This window comes from Sebastes umbrosus, chromosome 8 (assembly GCF_015220745.1).
Source record: "Sebastes umbrosus isolate fSebUmb1 chromosome 8, fSebUmb1.pri, whole genome shotgun sequence".
NCBI classification, from domain to species: Eukaryota; Metazoa; Chordata; class Actinopteri; order Perciformes; family Sebastidae; genus Sebastes; species Sebastes umbrosus.
Genome location: NC_051276.1, coordinates 33,027,211 through 33,047,461, shown reverse-complemented (window position 1 = coordinate 33,047,461; position 20,251 = coordinate 33,027,211). Strand labels below are relative to the sequence as shown.

General features: G+C 39.5%; 1 protein-coding gene across 2 annotated transcripts in view; it reads left to right on the top strand.

The window, feature by feature from the left end:
* The first annotated feature begins 5,584 nt into the window (after positions 1-5,584).
* The window catches only part of cfap299 (cilia and flagella associated protein 299), a 90,755-nt gene continuing 76,088 nt past the window's right edge, over positions 5,585-20,251 (top strand). For both annotated transcript variants that reach the window (XM_037776598.1, XM_037776599.1), the window contains exons 1-2: positions 5,585-5,736; positions 9,605-9,747. In XM_037776598.1, the coding sequence (XP_037632526.1) occupies positions 5,620-5,736; positions 9,605-9,747 (260 nt within the window). In that variant the 5' untranslated portion in view covers positions 5,585-5,619. The remainder of the gene's footprint in view (positions 5,737-9,604; positions 9,748-20,251) is intronic.

The window sequence follows — 20,251 nt, the reverse complement described above, 5'->3', positions numbered from 1 at the left end:
ATTATTATTATTATTATTATTATTATTATTATTATTATTATTATTTATAATAATAAATGTAAATACATCTGAGGAGGGAATTACAAACATGTGTAAAATTGCACAATTTTATTGGCACAAGAAATGCAGCTCAATTTGTTAAACTGAAGAGAATAATAAAAAATAAATAATAAATAAATTGTAAATAAATAAAAAATAATACATGATTATAGATATATAATTATATATAAATTGTATTATATATTATGTATTATATTATAATAAATTATTAAATAAATAATAATAATAAATACATGTGAATACATCTAAAAGAAAGCTAACAAGTCACTACTCAGAGCAATAGCAGCACACAGACAGCAAGTCCAACAATGTTTTACCATCTGACAACACTCCACCACGCAGATGACAAAAATATGATGGTTAAACAAAAAATAGGTTGTGGATTTCAGCTTTAAACCATAAAATATAATTACTTTCAGACATGAAAAGCTCTCAAACCTGGCTGGGAAAGTGCTTCAAACATGTCTCCTGCCTGAACATACACAGCGACCAACTGTCCCTTCACTAACACCAGATTTGTGATAATCAACATGAAAACGAGGACCGGATCTCTGGAGACTCCCCTCCACCCCACCTCCTCCTCCTGGACAGCTGTGAGGGATCAGGGAGAAAACTGTCCATCAAAACTATCATTTTAGCAACCGGCTGTCCCCCCCTGAAAAATCCAGAGTCATGACCTCACGGCATTCCCCCTCAGGAGGAGCGAGCAACGCCGTCACCACGGGGATAAAGACGCCGAGAAAGAGCGGTCTCTTGTTTTGGGGAAGGTTCAAGCTGAAGGTGTATCAGATGGCAAACAGCCGTGGAAAGGCCATGCAGGAACACACGGATGTCTCTGGGGAGGAAGGCAGCGTTTGGCCTCCTCAAGAGCCTCAACTATAAATCAAACGCTCTCTTTAATTTAATCATTTTAAGTTTGGGGTACGTTTTGTAGAAGCACTCAAAGAAAATCAAATGGACAATCTGTCAAAATACTATTCCACTGTCAGAACCTGTGTATTAACCTATGAGGAAGTTTTCCAAGTACATTATCTCACAATGTATGTCACATTATGTTTTGACAACTTAGATGAAAATCTCTCAAGTTTCTAATTTCTGCCTGTAACAACAAAGAGTAGACATGTCTCTATCGAAAGAACTGTGAGTAAGAAAGGCTGTTTAGGGTTATGGATATGGTGCATTTTCTCATATCTTTATGCAATATTATGGTAAATTTTTTAATTCAAACTTTTTATTGAACAGTGCAACTCAAGTGATTTGCAGATGTGGTTAAGATTGGTGCAAGGTAAAGTGAAAACAAGCAACCAGAAGGCACAGAAATCGATAAAGTATTGGGTTTTCATGTCAGGTTCAGGTCGTATTGTTGCGTAAAGCTACAAAGGATGTAAAAACTGAACCATAAGCAACCGAACTGAACCGCACCGAGGTGCCAGATACATAAAAGAGGCAATTAACTGAACATAGGCCTACTTGACCATTAAGTAGCCTCCCTTATATTCATGTATAAAATCAGTGTGATGGCTTCATATAATATAGAAATATCATTCATTACTTTCAATCAATCCATTTATATATTTTGGATTATGGTTTTTTTTTTCTTCTCCTTAATGTGCAAAACAAAATCGAACTGAAACCATGACCCAAAAACCGCAATACAATCCAAAACCATGGCGTTGCACCACTAAAAGCTGCATGCTTGAGCTGCAGGTCTGGTCATTTTCAAATATAATTTATCACAATAATCCTGTCTTTTTCTGTCTGACGGTGCTAATAATCTGTGTTGCAAGTAGGTATGCAATGCCCATTACTCAGAAGCAGTTGATATAAAACAAAAATATAGCTTTGTGTCTCAGGTAGGGGTTCAGGTCTCAAATTTGGCAGTGCAGTTTTCGGGTATTAAAGGTGCAGTATGTAGGATTTGGTGGCATCTAGCAGTGAGGTTTACAGATTACAACCAACTGAAACTTCTCCAGTGTGCCAAGCGTGTCGGATAACTATGGCGGCCGACGTGAAAACGCAAAAGTCTCTCTCTAGAGCCAGTGTTTGGTTTGTTCGTTCTGGGCTGCTGTAGAAACATGGAGGCCGGCTCTGTGAAGAGAACCTGCTTCATATGTAGATATAAACGGCTCATTCTAAGGTAACAAAAACACAACTATTCTTATTTTCAGGTGGTTATACACTAAAGAAAACATGCTCATTAATATTATATTCTACTTCTGCCAATAGATCCCACTAAATGTTACACATTGGTCCTTAAAAGAGGCTGCATTATAATCTAAATGTGTTGTCATTATAACAGAACATGTTGTTAATCTGCATCTTGAACCACATCTGCCAAAAAATATGCAAAATGACAGACAATCATGGGACACGAGTACCAGTTCATAAGAACATGGGGAAATGGTTAAAAAAAAGAAAATCTACCTACCTTACCAGACTAAATATTAATTTTAAAGAATTTCTAACAAAAAGAAAACACCATCATATAGGGAAGACCAAATATCTAAAAGGGGTCAAAGGCTTCTATTATCAGGTTAATACACAGGTTAATACAGAGAAAAGGTATATATATATATATATATATATATATATATATATATATGCTCTGGATTTCTTCTAAACTGTTTGTTTTTTAATGATCTGGGATGTCATCATGCTGTGTGATCCTCAAACACGTCCCAAAGAAATATTTTTTCTACCAGAAGTGTTTTTTTGTTTGTTTTTATAAAAACGTATGTATGAAGAAGACTTTTTATGTAATATGTCTAATAAAAAATGAAATATATCAGTTGATATTCATATGTTTTATGCGGTATATGACACTTCTACGATACGAGGAGCACAGTGGCCGACTAATGAAAGACAGGCGTGCGTGCGTGCGTGCGTGCGTGCGTGCGTACTGACAGGACTGTGTTGGTTGATGTTCTCCAAATCCTCTGAGGTCATGACAGTTTTTACTTTAGTCTAAAACAGACCTGAGCGCTGATTACTGACCAACGTCCTCCCCCGACACTGATGATTCAACATTTAGCCTCATTAACATTACGTCACAAAAAGAGATTGTTTTCCTTCTCTCGGCTCTCTTCCATGACGAGGTCAGAGGTCAGTACCCATACTAGGGACTAAAAGTCAGAATATCTCGGCCTCTGCTGCATCAATTGTGATTGTTTTTTTGGCAAGTCCCCCAACTTTATGGAATTTAATACAAAATCACTTCTTGAACTGTATTATATTATTCATTATCAAGCATGGCTGCAGTTGCCATCTCTCTCTCTCTCTCTCTCTCTCTCTCTCTCTCTCTCTCTCTCTCTTTTAAATTAAGGTGCTAAACATGATCAGATGTTTCCTCAGAACTGAAATTCTTTGAAGTTCGTAAAACATTTTTGTAATTCATCAAATAGTACTGGATACATATTTATAAAATACATTATAAAGGCCTATACTGTAAATTGTAGATTTCAATCCATGACCATAAATATGACAAAGATCCTTTTGAATGTTCATTAGAAAATCAGGTGACATGAGTCAGAAGAGGAAAGAGAGAGAATCACCATGAAAAAGATGTTCAACACAGAATAAGAACAACAGTAGTTTTGCGTTTATTATTCATACTGGTGTTAAATAATGAAGTGGGTTTTTATTTCTAGGTATAAAACACTTGGTGACCTCAGGAATGACGTGAAGCTTGCGTGACAATCTCTGCTTGAAGTTGATCCCCTCGTTAACCTGCCTGCCATCTGCCTCCACTTCTTTGTGTCTGATTTGTCCGTCTGTGTGTGCTCACATTGGCCGTAAGTTACAACACATGAAAGCGCGCTAATAACAACATTTTAAATCATTACCTCACTTTCCGCAGACGTCATTGCAGAGCCGTTAAAAGTCATGCTGAATGAGAAAATTAAACAAAATGATAGTAAAAGATGATACTGACAGCCAAGAGTCACAGTGTTTCTGTAAATGGAGCCGAGAACATTTTATTCTGTATTTTACAGTCAGTGAAGGTGCCAACTGGTGTCGATTTGCCAGAATTTAGGGACTGACATCATGGGACTGCATGACTTTGTCATCTCGTACATTATTCCAGGTTTAGGCTCAATATGAAGGGTATATTGAGTTCAGTGTATCAGCCATGCATACAGACAGACAGTGTTACTGAGGACAGTGATATAGGGGTTGGTTACTTTGAACTTAAGGGTACAGCATGTAGGATTTGGCGGCATCTAGTGGTGTGGTTGCAGATTGCAACCATTTAATACCCCCTCCACTCGCTCCTCCCTTTACAAGACTGCAGTAACATGAGCCATTGGCCTCGCACAGAGGTCATCCATACCATAATAACACTACTTTAGGAGCAACGGAAGTCAGACGGCGGCCGGCGGTATCACGGTTTAGCACTCTGCAGCTCAAGTTACCGCAGTTTCACCAAAGAGTTTAGAAGCAAAGAGACTAAACTATATATATTATGATATTAAGCCAATACATTAAATCCACACCCAGTACCACTCTGACTTTCGTTGACTTAACGGCCACAGGTGGCTGTTAACAAGCATTTCTGAATCTTACAAACAGTCCCCTTTAAATTTCAATGGTATTATTGACTTTTATTTGTTTGAGGAAGACCTACACCCACTGGAGATTAGGCGTCTCACTTTACGGCAATTCACCCTTTCTTATGTATGAATTATTTCTGAATCTGATTGCACCATTTTAGTAATGTTTTGAGTAATGTTTTCCCCCACATGCGACTTGACTTGTTGACTTCTGCTTCCTGTGACGTGGCGCCAAACTGACAGGTAAGCTAGTTGCTATAGCAACCTTTTACAACACAGCGCAGTGAAGATGGAGAACAGCAACAGCACCGCCGGCGCCCGTTGGAAATGAATAACTGTTTTTTGTTTACATTTTAATTTTAATTTATCATTGTTGTAGGTCTATGGTACGACAGTACGACGGAGTATTAGGGCCACATTGAGGAAAAAAAATAAATCTGAGATTTCGAGAATAAAGTCGTAATATTATAAAGTCATTTTACGTGTTATTTTCTTTTTTTCTTGTTTATGACTTTATTCTCGTAATATTATGTCTTTCTTCTCGTTATATAACAACTTTTTTCTCGCAAAGTTATGACTTTATTCACTTAATATTACGACTTTTCTTGTAATATTATGACTTTATTCACTTAATATTACGACTTTTCTTGTAATATTATGACTTTATTCACTTAATATTACGACTTTTCTTGTAATATTATGACTTTATTCTTGAAATCTCAGATTTGTTTCCCTCAATGTGGCCCTAATACTCTGTAGTACATTGTCTCTTTGGCCCTCACTGCATTAGACTTATATACTATGTACTTACACTATAAACTGTTACCTTCATCACAATGCTCAAATGTTTTCACCCTATGTTATGGATGAATTATTTCTGAATCTGTACCATGTTAGTAATGTTTTCCCCCACATGCGACTTGACTTCTTGACTTCCGCTTCCTGTGACGCAACCTGACAGGTAAGGCGGTTGCCATAGCAACCTTTAACAACACACAGCGCAGTGAAGATGGAGAACAACAACAACGGCACCGCCTCTCGTTTCCACGACTCTTTGACTCAGTTTAAAGTCTACGAAGATTACCTCGACTCCAAAGTCACGCCGATGGATGTATTTTACTTAAAAGTGAGTCTCTTTAGTACAAACTGTTGACTTTATTCCTCCAGTGGTAGTTATTTAACCCGTTCTGTTTTGCAACGTTACACCACTGCAGAACCGCATTCACTAAACTGTCAATTTAAGGTAATCTCTGCGTTAATGCAAACACTTCACGTTACAAAAACACAACTTTTGACTTTTTTAAAATCACTTACTCCTCTTCTTCAATTCGGCATGTACTAAATCCCCCAATCTGTTCTTATTAATATCACAAAATCACTTGTTTCAGAGCTGTTGCTTCTAAAACCTGCAGCTGTTATCTAACGTTATCTAACTTTAAACCGATTTTACACGTTGACTTGTTAGTAATTTATTTGCCGTTTACTAAACTAAGCATTTGCAGTATTGACTATTGTATTTTTTAAATTGTTAAATGTATTTAATGGAAGTTGTTTGAGGTATGTCTCACACTTGCCAAATAATTGAATGGAATCTGGTGTATGGTGCTCAAAACGTGTTTAGTGGCAGCTTTACCTATTCTAAATGCATTTAAGGTGCATAAGTACGAGTTTTTTTAAAGTTTTAGTTGTTTGTCGTTGTTTTTGATATTTTCTATAAGGCATTAGTTAACTTTGTCTGGATTAAAGCAGTGTATAAATGCTGGCTTTTGCCATGGAGGTAAGTTTTGTTGGTGTAGTACCTGTGGTTGCACACTAGGTGGCATTCACACACAGGTTTGGTATTAAAGGGTTTAAATTGTGGGTTTAAACAAGGGGTCAGCAACATTTACTATCAAAAGAGCCATTTTAGGCAAAAAAATAAATACAAAATCTGTCTGGAGCCACAAAACATTTGAGCATTGTGATGAAGTTAACACAGTTTATAGTCTAAGTATATAGTATATAAGTCTAATGCAGTGAGGGCTAAAGTGCAAATGTACTACGGAGTATTAGGGCCACATTGAGGGGAAAAAGTCGTAATATTACGAGAATAAAGTCATAACTTTACGAGAAAAAAATAAAATAACACGTAAAATTACTACTTTATAATATTATGACTTTATTCTCGAAATGTTACTACTTTTTTCTCGTAATATTATGATAGTAAAGGTTGCTGACCCCTGCCCTACACAGAACACACAATCCTTCAACATACACTACAGGACCAATAATATATGGACACTTTTGTCCAAGATCTGTATCTGTACCTTTTTTTTTTTTTTAAATTTCAGTTCCAACCTTGGTAATGGAGTAATATTTTTCACCTTTTGTCCACGTTGGGTCAGATAATCCTTTATTATATGTTGATGTAAAGTGTTCCAGCAGCAGAAGGACCTGCAGTGTCTCTCTTTCACACACCGCGAGTGGGGCGCGTCCCTATGACCTGTGATTGGTCAAAGTCTCCTGTCACGGGCTAGATGTTCTAAAGCCTGTAAACAGAGCCATGAGGAGAAGCAGAAGTCTAGTTTTCTCTCAGAACACTTGAATTACAATATGCTGAAAGGTTATTATGCAATTTTTACCCAGTGATGCCAAAAATATACCGCCTACTGCCACTTTAAAAAGTTTTAGTTTAAAGGATTCAAAAGGCTTAATCATCACTTTTGCAAATGCTGTTATTACCTGAAATGTATATATGATATGTAGATCATGTTTATTTGTTTGAGTAAGTAGATAGATAGATAGATAGATAGATAGATAGATAGATAGATAGACAGATAGAAACTTTATTGATCCCGAAGGAAATTCAAGAGTCTATTTTAAAACGTATATCTTCATGTCAACAGAGGAACTTTGAATCGTATTTAGATCTTCTTGATGCAGCTCTCTTCTGGTTTTAAATGTATGCTACTAGATAGGCTTGAATTGAACCTGCTCGTCAGAAATGGGGGTCACTCCTGCTTTTGCCCAGCAGATGGCACACTTGCGAGTGATATGTGTAGCTGCTGCAGTGGGCCACTTTGTTTGAACACCTGTGTCCACACAGAGAGGAGAACAACTCATATCTGACCTGATAATCAGCTGCAGTCAATCACTATCAAACTCAATCACCCCCGTGTTGTGACACACCACAGTCGGCCCGGGTCATCTAACCTGTGCAGCCATGCTGATAAGGCCTGTGTTTCTGATAAAGCAGCTAATTATAAACCTAATTTTCCTGTTATTTAGGACTTTATGAACTCGGAAAAGTAAAGTTAGATAGTTAAAGATTTTTTATTACAAGGTCCGTACGGCTTTTGCAGGATAGATGTAGCGGAGTATCAGTCCAGGTCCTGGTGTGTCGACTGCGAGAAGCAGCTCATTCAAATAGACTTATTCAATGAGCCTTGAAAATGAAGACAATGATTTTCAGGCCAATTTTGGGACCGGCAAATGTCTGAGACTCATTTCTGGTGAGCCACATCAAAGTTGAAGGAAAATATAACTTTTCCTCTCGGGGTGCGGACGCAGGCTGGGATTTCTGGGTAGGAGGACATGTGGCCGAAGCTTTGATCTGACAAGCCACAGGATTTGACAGCAAGATTTGGTTTTTAGATGATGACTTTATGGCTTGGCTTTAATGACGGCGGGTCTGCAAGACGGTGATTGGAATAATGTAGCTAACAATCTCTCTGCAGAGGCACTGACACACACAAACACAGAATGAATGGACCTGTGCGTAGGCATGAAATCACATTAACCCCACAAAACTAAACGATATCACTTATATATTTTGGGGAAGGGGGTGAAATAACAGTTTGAAACTAAAGACCAGAGTGGTGAGTAAATCCTAAATCTAACTGGCTGACAGAATTTCAAATTGAATTTGTCAGGACTCAATGATTGCTGAGCTGGACCCAAATCCAGGATGTTGCAGGAACTTGGTAAATGATCCATTATACCCCCGCGACAACGTAGTTGGGGGTATATAGCGCTCCGTGTGTTTGTCTTTCCGTCCTTCCGTCCTTCCGTTCGTCAGTCACACTTTTGTTTCCGGAGCAGAACTTGGAAACTATTTAACTTAGGAACTTCAAATTTGGTATGATGGTTGACAGTGTGGTCTAGTTGTGCCTTTTGGGGGTTAGAAGTCCAGGGTGCACAACACTTCAAAAATTGTGTGCACCCTGGACTTGAGGAAGGTCAGCTAATAACAAGCTAGATCGTGCTCAATAGACTAATTCCATTAATTCCAAAAGGGCTAAACCTTTGGCCCTACTTTAGTAGGGGTCAAGCAGTGAGTGGGGGTATGTGAGCCATGCTCACTTTTGCCTTGTTTCATTTGCAAAGAGATGCGTCCTCTCAGAGTCATGCTCTGATGCTGGATGTTACAGGAATGTGATAAATGCAGATCTGCATTTTTCGGTGATTGGATGGCGAGCACTTGTGTTGTGTAAACTGCACAGAAACCCCCTTACTGTCAATCTAGCTAGGAAAGCCATCCATCCTCTGAATGCTCTAGGTCTCCAGTTTGTGGCTGTAAAGTTTCATGAGGCTGTGATTATCCTAGAGGTCACCACAGGTAATTTAAGTGACGCCAAGGGGCATGACAAAGCGGGCGTATGTGACGAGTTGGGATGAGAACGTGTGGATCAAAAGAAATTGAACTGTTTAAATCATTTGTCAAGCAAATGTGCCAAATCTTTTCTGGTCCCAGCTTCTAACGTGTGAGGAAATGCTGCTGTTCTCTGTTTTATATCATTGTAAATTGAATATCTGTAGGTTTTCGGGCTGTTTGGCAGACAGAACAAGCAAGAGGACGTCACCTTGAGCTCAGGGAAATTGTGATAGGCATTTTCACTACTTTCTGACATTTAATAGTCATAAAAGAGAGCACTCCCATGCCAAAATTCAAATTCTGACGATCTCCAGCCCTGACTATAGGAATGTATCCCCTCTCCGTGTCTTTTCTCTTGCAGAGCAGGGAGTTGGCCCGTAAGCTGGTGGAGCACGGCCACAAGGGCACCGTCCTGAGCAGAGAGGAATTTGAGGAGAAGAAAGCAGCTGCACAGGCTGCAGAGGCTACGAAGAGCAACACTTTCTACAGCAGGAGCCGGCTAATGTGAGTTAAATGCTCACCCAACCCACCATGATCACTCTGAGATGTCATCTGCATGACCAGGGGTCGGCAACCTTTACTATCAAAAAAAGAATTCTGTCTGGAGCCGCAAAACATTTGAGCATTGTGATGAAGGTAACAGTTTATAGTCTAAGTATATAGTATATAAGTCTAATGCAGTGAGGGCCCAAGTGCAAATGTACGATGGAGTACTAGGGCCACTTTGAGGGAAAAAAAATCTGAGATTTTGAGAATAAAGTCATAAGTTTACATATAAAACAAAATGGAGCAAAAACAACGGCAGGATAAGACGAGATGAGTTACAGGTGTTTGTAACATCTGTAGAGAAATCCAAAGATGTTCTTTTTGGTAAATTTACAACAACACTAACTCGGTAGACAAAAGAGCAGACACAGTCTCTGTCGTATCTGGCAACCAAAGTTGATGCTATCAATAAAAGTAAGTACTCTGACAAGTGATACCGTATATGCCCTATATATTGTGATGTTTTAATCTTGTCTAATGTTGTTTTAGTGCACTAGTTTATGTTCTGATAGTGACTTGCCTTCTGTCGCTGCCTCTTGGCCAGGTCGTCATTGTAAATGAGAGTTGGTTCTCAATTGTAAATAAAGGAAAAAAAATCAAATACGAGCTTAACGGTTATCCTGAAGTTAGGAGAGTTTGTTTAAGATTTTGGGAAGTTAGGATGCTCGTGTAATACACAAGTTAACATTGACTTAGGAACTGTTCATCTGTAATGGCTTTTTTCCATAATCAGCTCCTAACCCTAATAACCAGTTAAGATAGGATCTGCAAGTTAAGACATAACTCTAATACGGCCGTCTCTGCTTCTTGATGTTCGTGTCTTGTGGTTCATTGTATTGACTTATTGACTAATTATTGACTATTTGACTAATTGTTGACCTAATCGCTGTTTAAGTCCCACAACAGAGTGTTGCTAAATGCTAAATATATCAAATATAGTTCACAACATGTTTTTCTTCCTGTTTTTCTGAGACAGGATTTCTGTCTTCCTGCAGCGAGCAGCAGCAGCAGTAGCATCTAGAGGAACATGTAAAACACATTTTGGGCTGAAGTTCTGCTCTGCTAATCAAGGCATGACAGGTCATAAAATCTGAATTTTTTATAGCTGTATCCGGTGCGGTAGCGGTTTGAGCAGCTTGTATAATCCTTTATGATTGCATTTTACAAAAGACAGGATAAATGGGAGTAATTCATCAAGTCCGTGTCCTACACGAACAGGGCTTTTATTTGAACAAGGCCTGCCCATCTGTCTAAAGTCAAATAAAATGGTTAACATAAACAAGCTGGATGACAAAACTACAAACTGGAGTCCTGTATAAACTGCCCCTCCTGAGGAAAATGATCACACAGATATTGTTCTCATTCTTGATAAAGCCATGTGGTTGTGGTGTTTCCTTTGATGACAAGCCAGAACAGACTCCAAATAATTCACCGCACACACACACACACACACACACACACACACACACACAGGGTATCCAAACATTTACCTGCTAGGTGTTGAATTTGATTGAACCCTCAGATGCTTATCCAAACGTGCAGATGTCTCGCCGTTGCCCCCCCTCCCCTCCCTCCCTCCCTCCAAACGTCTGTGAACATCAGTGACACTGGTGAAATGGGAGCCTCCACACCTGCAGTTACAGTGATATTAGGCCACAAAGCCTTTTATCTTGTCCCAACAGGATCCAGGGAAACGTTGTACGGGAACATTAGGATGTTATATACACGGTAGTCTGTTCCCTCTCCAAGATCGACGTCCATGTAGAGACTGTTTCAGAGGCGGCTTTTAATACAGGATCAGGAACATCCAGTCAGATTGATTTTAAAGGAATACTCTACAGAAAATCTATCTTTTGAGTATCAAATACTCACCCCCATGTAGGGCTGTGTGTCGGCAAGATTCTGCCAATACACAACCCGTGATACAGGGGGAACAATTCAATATATTGCAATATATTGTGATGCTGTAAGCAAGGCGATTTTTTAAATTTAATCTAATAATAAATAATAATTTATATTATAAATTTAGGAAAACTGTCATAGTATAAAGAACACTCCAGAGATACACCATTTTTAGAATATCCGAAAATAACAAATTTATACTGCATGCAAAAAACTGCATGTTTTTTGCTCAAAACTGCATGTGATTATCATAACATGGGCATGTCTGTAAAGGGGAGACTCGTGGGTACCCGTAGAACCCATTTACATTCACATATCTGGAGGTCAGAGGTCAATGGACCCCTTTGAAAATGGCCATGCCGTTTTTTTCTCGCCAAAATTTTGCACAAATTTGGAGCGTCATTTAGCTTCCTTTGTGACAAACTAGTATGACATGGTTGGTATCAATTAATTCTTTAAGATTTCTCGTTTCATATGATGCCAGTATCTTCACTCTACTCATTCGTTAAAACCGAGCCCACTACAATCTCCAAAAGATCGAATAGCGGTCGGACCCGACGGCAGGCTGTTTTTAAGAGGTTAATTCAAAATCATGTTTCTGAGAATCGATACAGTATCATAATATCTTGATGCCCGTGTATCGATATTTTCTTACACCCTTACCCCCACAAGGGGGGAACTCTGGTAAGGTAGCTCATAAAAGTCGGCGTTGCGATATTTGCTCCTGATTGAGACGCATATTCTGAATGTGCTGAATACATGTCCAAAGACTGCTCCTAAAACCTGAATAATATCAACATACCCCACGTCTTAAAGGTCCCATATTGTAAAAAGTGAGATTTTCATGTCTTTTATATTATAAAGCAGGTTTAAGTGCTTTATAAATACTGTTAAACTATTAAAACTCTGAATATAAGGAGAAATACACACAGCCCGTATTCAGAAATTGTGTTTGAAACAAACCGTTAGGATTTCTGTCCATTTGTGATGTCACAAATATACAATATTTAGACGGTTTACACAGTTTTAAACATAAACATTCTAAATGTGTCCCAGTTTATTTCCTGTTGCATTGTATGTAAATAACATCAGCTGACAGGAAGTAGACATGGACCCACTGTTGCCTAGCAACGCAATTCCGTTGAAATGCACTAAAACGTGTTTCAGACAGAGGGTGAATACAGGTATATTCAAGCAGACAGTATGAGGGAAAAAAAACTTTTTTTTGAACATTACAGCATGTAAACATGTTCTAGTAGAAACACAAAATACAAGTAAGAACCTTAAAATGAGCACCATATGGGACCTTTAATTGGAAAATGCTCCATTTGCATCTTTCACAGATTGAATATTTGATATTCAAAAGACACATTTTCAGCAGAATGTTCCTCTAAAATTACATTATTTGGACTACGAATGCAAAACCAGTTGAACTTTGTCTTAACCAGGCGCACGTGTTTAATGAGTGTCAACACCACAAGTGTAATAAGGGAGCAGGGTTGTTTCCCTTTGGTCTTTTTTATATCGACTTTGACAGGAATCATGTACCAAAAAGCATGACTTTGAAACAACGAGAAGAGATATTTTTGTGCCAGATTTAAAACACGACTGGCTCTCTATCCATCCATCTGCCCAGGTCACTTTAATTACACGGAAATATTTGGTTCAAATACAGAACGGTCTCAGAATAGCCTTTCCTGACTCACTTTTGTGTGGGACTTTTGCCATCATCAGTTATAGAGTAGCTTGTTTTTCATCGGCGCTGAAAATGCTCCGTTAATAATCGGACATTGGCTGGAAAAGACATCGCTCATAACAGTTTAACAGTATTGTTCTAAGCTGGCCCGACAGCAGCACGTGGTTTTTGAATCCTCTCAGAGGTAATTAACCAGCGGGGTTATGCTATTTTCAAAAGCAAAATACTTTACATTGAATGTGATCCTGTTCTAGGTAAATTGTAGCTTATTTATTGATTTAATTATCAGATTTTTCTGCTATGGTTTTCACACTTTTGTCAGTCATTATGTGACCTGAGAGTGAAGTGTAGATACATTTCACCTGCTGTTTGGATTAGTGCTTCAATGCCAACAACCTGTAGGCGACTATAAGCTGACATATTGTTTTATATATGCGTTCTGAACTAATTTACAGCTTTCATTGCTCTCCCACACAGACCTTGACAAGACAGGAAAAAAAAAACTGAACAGCATTCGCAGACTTTTTCCATCAAAAGTGGCACGTTTAAGCTGCGTCCCCCCCCCCCACACCACCACCACCACCACCACCACCTCTCTGTCTAAATGCAGATTGCTCTTTCCTCTGTGGTTTTTCTGATTGGACTTCCACCAAACTGACCCCCTGACCTCTTGTTATGGTCGCATTGTGAAAACACGAGCCCCGGGATGCAATGTACCACCTGCAAAGTGGCCGAGCACAATCAGTACACTGTTTCGGAGCGAGTGGCGTGGCCACAGAAACTGGCAGCTGTTACGGTAAACAAACTCGATGAAGAAAAAAAATCCATCCAAAAAGTCATGTAAGGAATAATCATTTGGATTTGCATTTATTTGTGCCTCCTTTCAACAAATGGTAATCTTTGTTTCAGAAATGTTCCCTAAAGACCTTTGCACCTGCATACTTATCCTCTCATGGCACTAGCCTCGCTGTTTTGGGAATGCATTTTGCCGTCCCTGTAGGCCTTAACCTATGTCTCCCAAGGCATGTCTTTTTTCACTGCTCTGTCACTGCTCTGTGTTTTTTCCGCCCCCCCCCCCCTTTCCTTTCTCTTCTTTTCAACCTCCCCGTGCTCTCTTGGAGACCTTTAGTGCCTGCAGGTGTATAAATAGAGCTGTTTTCAATTAAGGGCTAACCTTCGCCTGTAGCGTGCATCTGATCAATGAATGCCCCTGCACCTGTGGTAATAAAATACCAAGGGAGTGGAGATAGTGCCGTGAATGCTAATCAGATGTTGGCCTGTTGTTGGCCTGTCTCATTCTTAAGGACAACACGCTCCTCCTGACAGCTTGGCTGTGAAAGGGGGGTCGGGGTGGGGGTGCGGGGGCTTTGCCAACACATCACAAAAAGACCAAACAAAAGACCTGGTGCTCTCATCAGACATAAGTGAAATACAATACTTGAATGAATGGGATGCTTAGTCAGTTGTGCGGTTGTTTGGTTAGGGGGAAGCTGGACGGGTAGTCAGAATCAACACATAGGAAAAAGGAACAGGGTTGGGTTCTGATTGCCGGCTCCAATTTTGGATCCAATTTCAAGTTGGTGAAATATCTGGATTTTTTTAAGCTGGGACTTATCCAATCTTATATCTTCTCTGTTTTTAGAAATATAAAACATTTATTTAGTTGTTATCTAACGAGCAAATATGTAGTTTATCTGGCAAAATAGTTCTTTGATTATTAATCTTTGATTTTATTCTACAAAATTTTAGGGCTGTCCTCGAAATTCTTAGTCGACTAACACTCATACGATTTTGTCAACTAATCGATCAAATTATTTAATTGACACAAAGAATCACTCACAAAAGCACTACTTTAAATCGTCTGCTTACCAGAGATGTGCTCATACGTTTCTTGGAAGTAAGTCATTCAACATGAAAAAAAAGCATAAAAAACAAATTTGAATTATTACTTTTGTTTCTTAAAATTAAGGATGCACCGATACTGATACCGACATCAGATATCTGGATGATACTGATTCAGACAGCTAGATCAGATATCGGTGACAATGGGGCCGATCTATTCAATTCAATTCTATATTTATATACTGTATACATTATAGACTGGAATTTAAATTTCTGTTTAAGCTTTGACCAATTTGTTGCTGCATTAAAAATATTTACACTTGAATTGCAATTTCTGTTAATTTTAAAGAATTTTTTAATACGTTGCTGGTGCAAGATTTATTTTTCTAATAATAAATAACAATTCAGTATATTTTTTATTTATGTATTTTTTTGTTACATTTTGTTTTACAAAGTTAGGAAGGCACTTTTAAGTTGAACCAGATGTTGCCTTACACATAAAAGAATGATCCCAGTCACTTCCACACAGTGAGGGATACAGCCTATTAACTGAACACTGGTATCGGATCGGTACCCGGTATCGGCCGATACCCAGAGCTTGAGTATTGGTATCAGTACTGACAAAGTCGGATTGGGGAATCCCTACTTGAAATGTTGAAAGCTGAACCTAAATTGGTGCCTGAAATGATTTGAATGATTTGTGGATTTTATACAGGATTCAGATTTACTTAAATATTATCAAACACCAACCAAGAAATTGAACATTTTGTGTTTCTACTTGGGCTGCTAGTGTCATATCACACATACTTCAGGTCATCAGGACTTTGTTTTTAGCAGAACATAACTGTCTTGTTCTTTTATTAGATATTCCAAACCACTTGAGCTTCTCAACCTGCCAGATGTTGGAACTTGTGTTCTGTTCAACGCAAACAAAAGACATCCATATTAGAAGTCTAGTTAGATAGCACTGTGTTTTATCTCGTAAAAGGATAACATTTGATGTAAAGTCAGAGACAAACAAGAGGAGCACTGCTGAGCAGACGTGAGGCCTCCGTTTCCTCTCCTCTCCTCTCCGGCTCTGGCTCGGGCCCAGAAGTCCATGTCAGCATATGTCCTGACCTCGCGTGCTCACGGCAGCCCTGCGAGGTTTCCATCAGGCTCCCCGCGATCTCCCCACAGTCCAAACCACAGCCATGCTCATTGTCCATTGTGCTGCTGCGTTTTTACAGTCCACCTCAAGAATTCTCCGCTCCCTAACTCTCTACTCTATATTAAAAGTGAGCTATCACTTGCTGTGCCAAGTAAAACCAGCGCCACGAACACGCACAGTGAATACATTTCACTGCGGATCCAACCTCCAGATGCTTAGCGAAAATAAGATTGTGGATGTGACTGACATGAGAAGCCTCACAAAGCTGATCCCAGGCTCATTTTTAGCGAGCCAAACCCCCGCCACTCTCCACGACTGCTACTCTGGCGAGGGCCCTCGGGCGACGAGGTTTTGCAGTCTCTATTACATGTGCTGTCAAGCCAATTGCCTCCCTTGCTCTTTGTGATTTTGGACGGGTGTGTAACTTTGGAGCGCTCCCCTGCAAGCTCCGTCCAGAGACGCACATCCTGCCAGGCTTCGGCTCGCCACCACATCCCACCACGCGGCACATAGACCAACATATAGACCAGTTTAGGACCAGCTGGTGCTGCAGGTAATAAATAACAAGCTGTCGTTAGACCCGGATGTTTCCACAGTTGAGAAGTCTTGACTTGATTAATGAAACTTCTGCCCTCACTCACTGGTTAGATGTAAGACACCAAAAAAAGCTATCCACATACATATTGCATGGTACCAGGTGTAAATGTAAATCTGCTAACCCAAACTGACATATTTAAGAAAAAATCTCTTCTCTCTGGACAGAATGGTTTACAGGTATACTGTAGATAAAAAGCAAAATCAAAGAAAATCCATAGAAGAAGCACCATAATTTATTTATTTATTTTTTGCGTATGGTAAAGAAAGGATCAGATTTTTATCAGCCATATGTTAGCTGATATTCATCCATTAAAATATGCTCGGCAGGACATCTCTATATTCATTATCTAGTGAGATATTGAGTGACAGAGTTACAGAGAATGTTTGTGCCGTTGCATACGCACAATACAAAACAATCCGCAACATTTAATAATCCTTAAATTATTTGTTCTCATATTTATTCATGGTGTTTTTTCTTGCTTACAGTAAAAATTGTGACACAAAAGGACCAAATGTGTCCCTGCAAGAAGTGCAAACTTTCTAATTGACAGTTGTGTTTTAAGTGGACGTAGTCACCGTGACGTCACCCATTGGTTTGTTGATTACCATTCTGAAGCCTCGAGTTCGGTATTTTGGCCTTTTGGTTGTCACCATCTTGGTTTTCTGGAACCAGAAGCCTGAATAACAGTAGGCGGACGTTTTACTGGCGTCCGGTAGTCGCTTTCAGTCCAAAATGGCGGGAGCATAGCTCTGCTGCTGGGCGCTGATGTTGCAATGGAATGAACAATTGACTTTCACTTCTTGGCAATATATACGTTCTTTGCCAGAAATGACAAGAGAGGGTGGAGCTAATTGCAACCGAACGCTGAATAAGACGTTTTACAATTCACTTTCATGAACTGAAAACACACTGTGAAAGGGTTAAAGTTCTATAGGGCCTTTCACACAGAACGTGACAACGGCAGCACTGTGCTCTGAAACCCTTTATTTCCAATGGCTTGCGCGGCGCCACAGCGGCTTCTCGCTGCGTCGAGCAATGCCCCACACCAGACAACCCCGTGGTAGAGACCTGTCAATCACAAGGTAGCCCCGCCCTAAAGCATCCCCTGCTTTATGGTCTATTTGATTGATTGATTTGATTTGTTTACTGAGGTAATAGATCAAGTGAGAAGTAGGTTAATTTTCACATAGACTTCTATAAAATCAGACTTCTTTTTGAAACCAGCGGAGTCGTCCCCTGCTGGATATTAAAAAGAATGACAGTTTAAGGCACTTCAGCGTTGGCTTCACTTTTCTGAACTGGAGTTTGCCCACTGGTTACGACACACTGCTCTAGTAGATCCACCAGAAGAGAAATGATACTAAACCTTGTTTGTTATAACCCAGTTTACATCCTGCTTCTCCTACAATGTGCAGCGAAAGCTAAGGGAGGTCCAAATAATACATACCCTCAGCAATATATTATATATAATGTTGATTCTGGCTACCATCATCATCGTCTTCTTTACATCCTATAGACCTAGTGACTGTCACTTATAATGACCCCATGTGACAGTGACTTACTGAGAATGTTTTCACTTTTACCTCTCCCATCCTGCACCCTCGCACTCAGCATGGTCTCCGATGTTTGATCATATATGATAGAAACCACCTTGCCTCGACCTACACCCCAGTACACTCGAGCTTAGTGCCCCTGATGAAGGGAAGGAAGTGGTTTCCACATCATATAGCTCTTCCCATCAGGCTACCAGGCCGAACTGTCATCTTCTCCTTTGTACTTGTAGATGGAGGATGTGTATGATGGATTGAGTGGTCTGTAAGGCTCTCCCTGAGGCAAGCTCTCTAATATGTAGTTTCATTATTGCCGCCTTGTTTTAATTGATTTTTGGAGTGTAAGACTCCATATTTTTGGACAAGAGTAGCCCCAAGAATAGTCCCAGCAGTATATAACCAGAAATAAGAAATAGACCTCTAAGAATTGTGTTGCTAAGGAAATTCTTCACTAATCAGCAGCTGAAATGAGTTGAAAAATACGTGTAAATGGTTTCATATGTGTTGCTTTGCATTACAAAGTAAGCTAATAAACTGATGAGGAAGAAACCACACTTTTAACATGTGCAGGACAGACTGCCATTCAGAGATGAGAGCTTGTTCTCTCATTGTAGGACTTAACATTGGAGTAGAAGTTTCCTTCAGCTCTAATCCACACATCAGATTTCACTTCAAAATAATCTTACTTTCTTTCTCTGTTTCCATCGCTGCATGTTGCCCGACTGCAATATATCTAATTTTGCCTCGGTTTGAAAAAGATGACAATGATTCCTTTGATCCACCTTCAAAAACATGCACTTCTCAGGCAGGCAAAGCACAATGTGCAACCTCCCCAACCCCCCCAAAAAAGCCAAGGTGGCCACAACACACAAAGCGAGCTCAGGTAGAATATCATGCGTAGCACATGTGTAACTGATACATTCAGCTCATTGTAATCAGAGGTGACAGAGGATTTTACAAAAAGCCCCAAAATAAAGTAAATTGTCATGCTGTGTGGAATTTCCCTTGACGTCCACCGGCCCAAAATAATATTTTCCATAAGATTCATTTTCCCAAGCACTCTGAGGAAAGATATTCTGGTACAGTATGTGTTGTTTCTTAAGAAATCGCTCGTATTATTGAAAGTTCCCATCTGCCATACGGCCGAAAGCTGCGGGCTAATGAAAGCTTCAATCTGTTAATCCGTCTCCAGAATAAAAGAAGAAATTATTTCACATCTGCTACGCGTCATGAAATGAAAATCTCTCATCCATTTTCTGAATATTTATTTGCAAAACAAAGGCTACGAATTAAGGAATGCCACCCCCCCCCCCCACGCCCTCCCTGGTTCCTCAAAGAACTTTTTAATGACATTGAATTAATTACGCCGTGAAAGAGGACACAACCTAATGCGGATCAAATTTGTTTGGCAAGGGTGATGAAATTGCACCAAAGTTGGGGCTCGGGGCAACGTGCTGCAGTATATTGAATTTCTTTACTCTTCCCTGTAATACGTATAGTTCCTACTTTCAGCTGTGCAAACAGATAATGGAATAGCCTTTGAGTCCAGCAAAGAGATGATTCACAGTTGTAGGTCAATGACACTTCAGGTTAACACAGATTCAAATGTGACTGATGTGAATTATATATGCAGAAGGAAACCCATGAACAGCAGACACTTATAAAAGCATCAAAGTGGAAGCAAGAGGGAACATACAGACAAAGTTTTACACAGTTGTATCAAC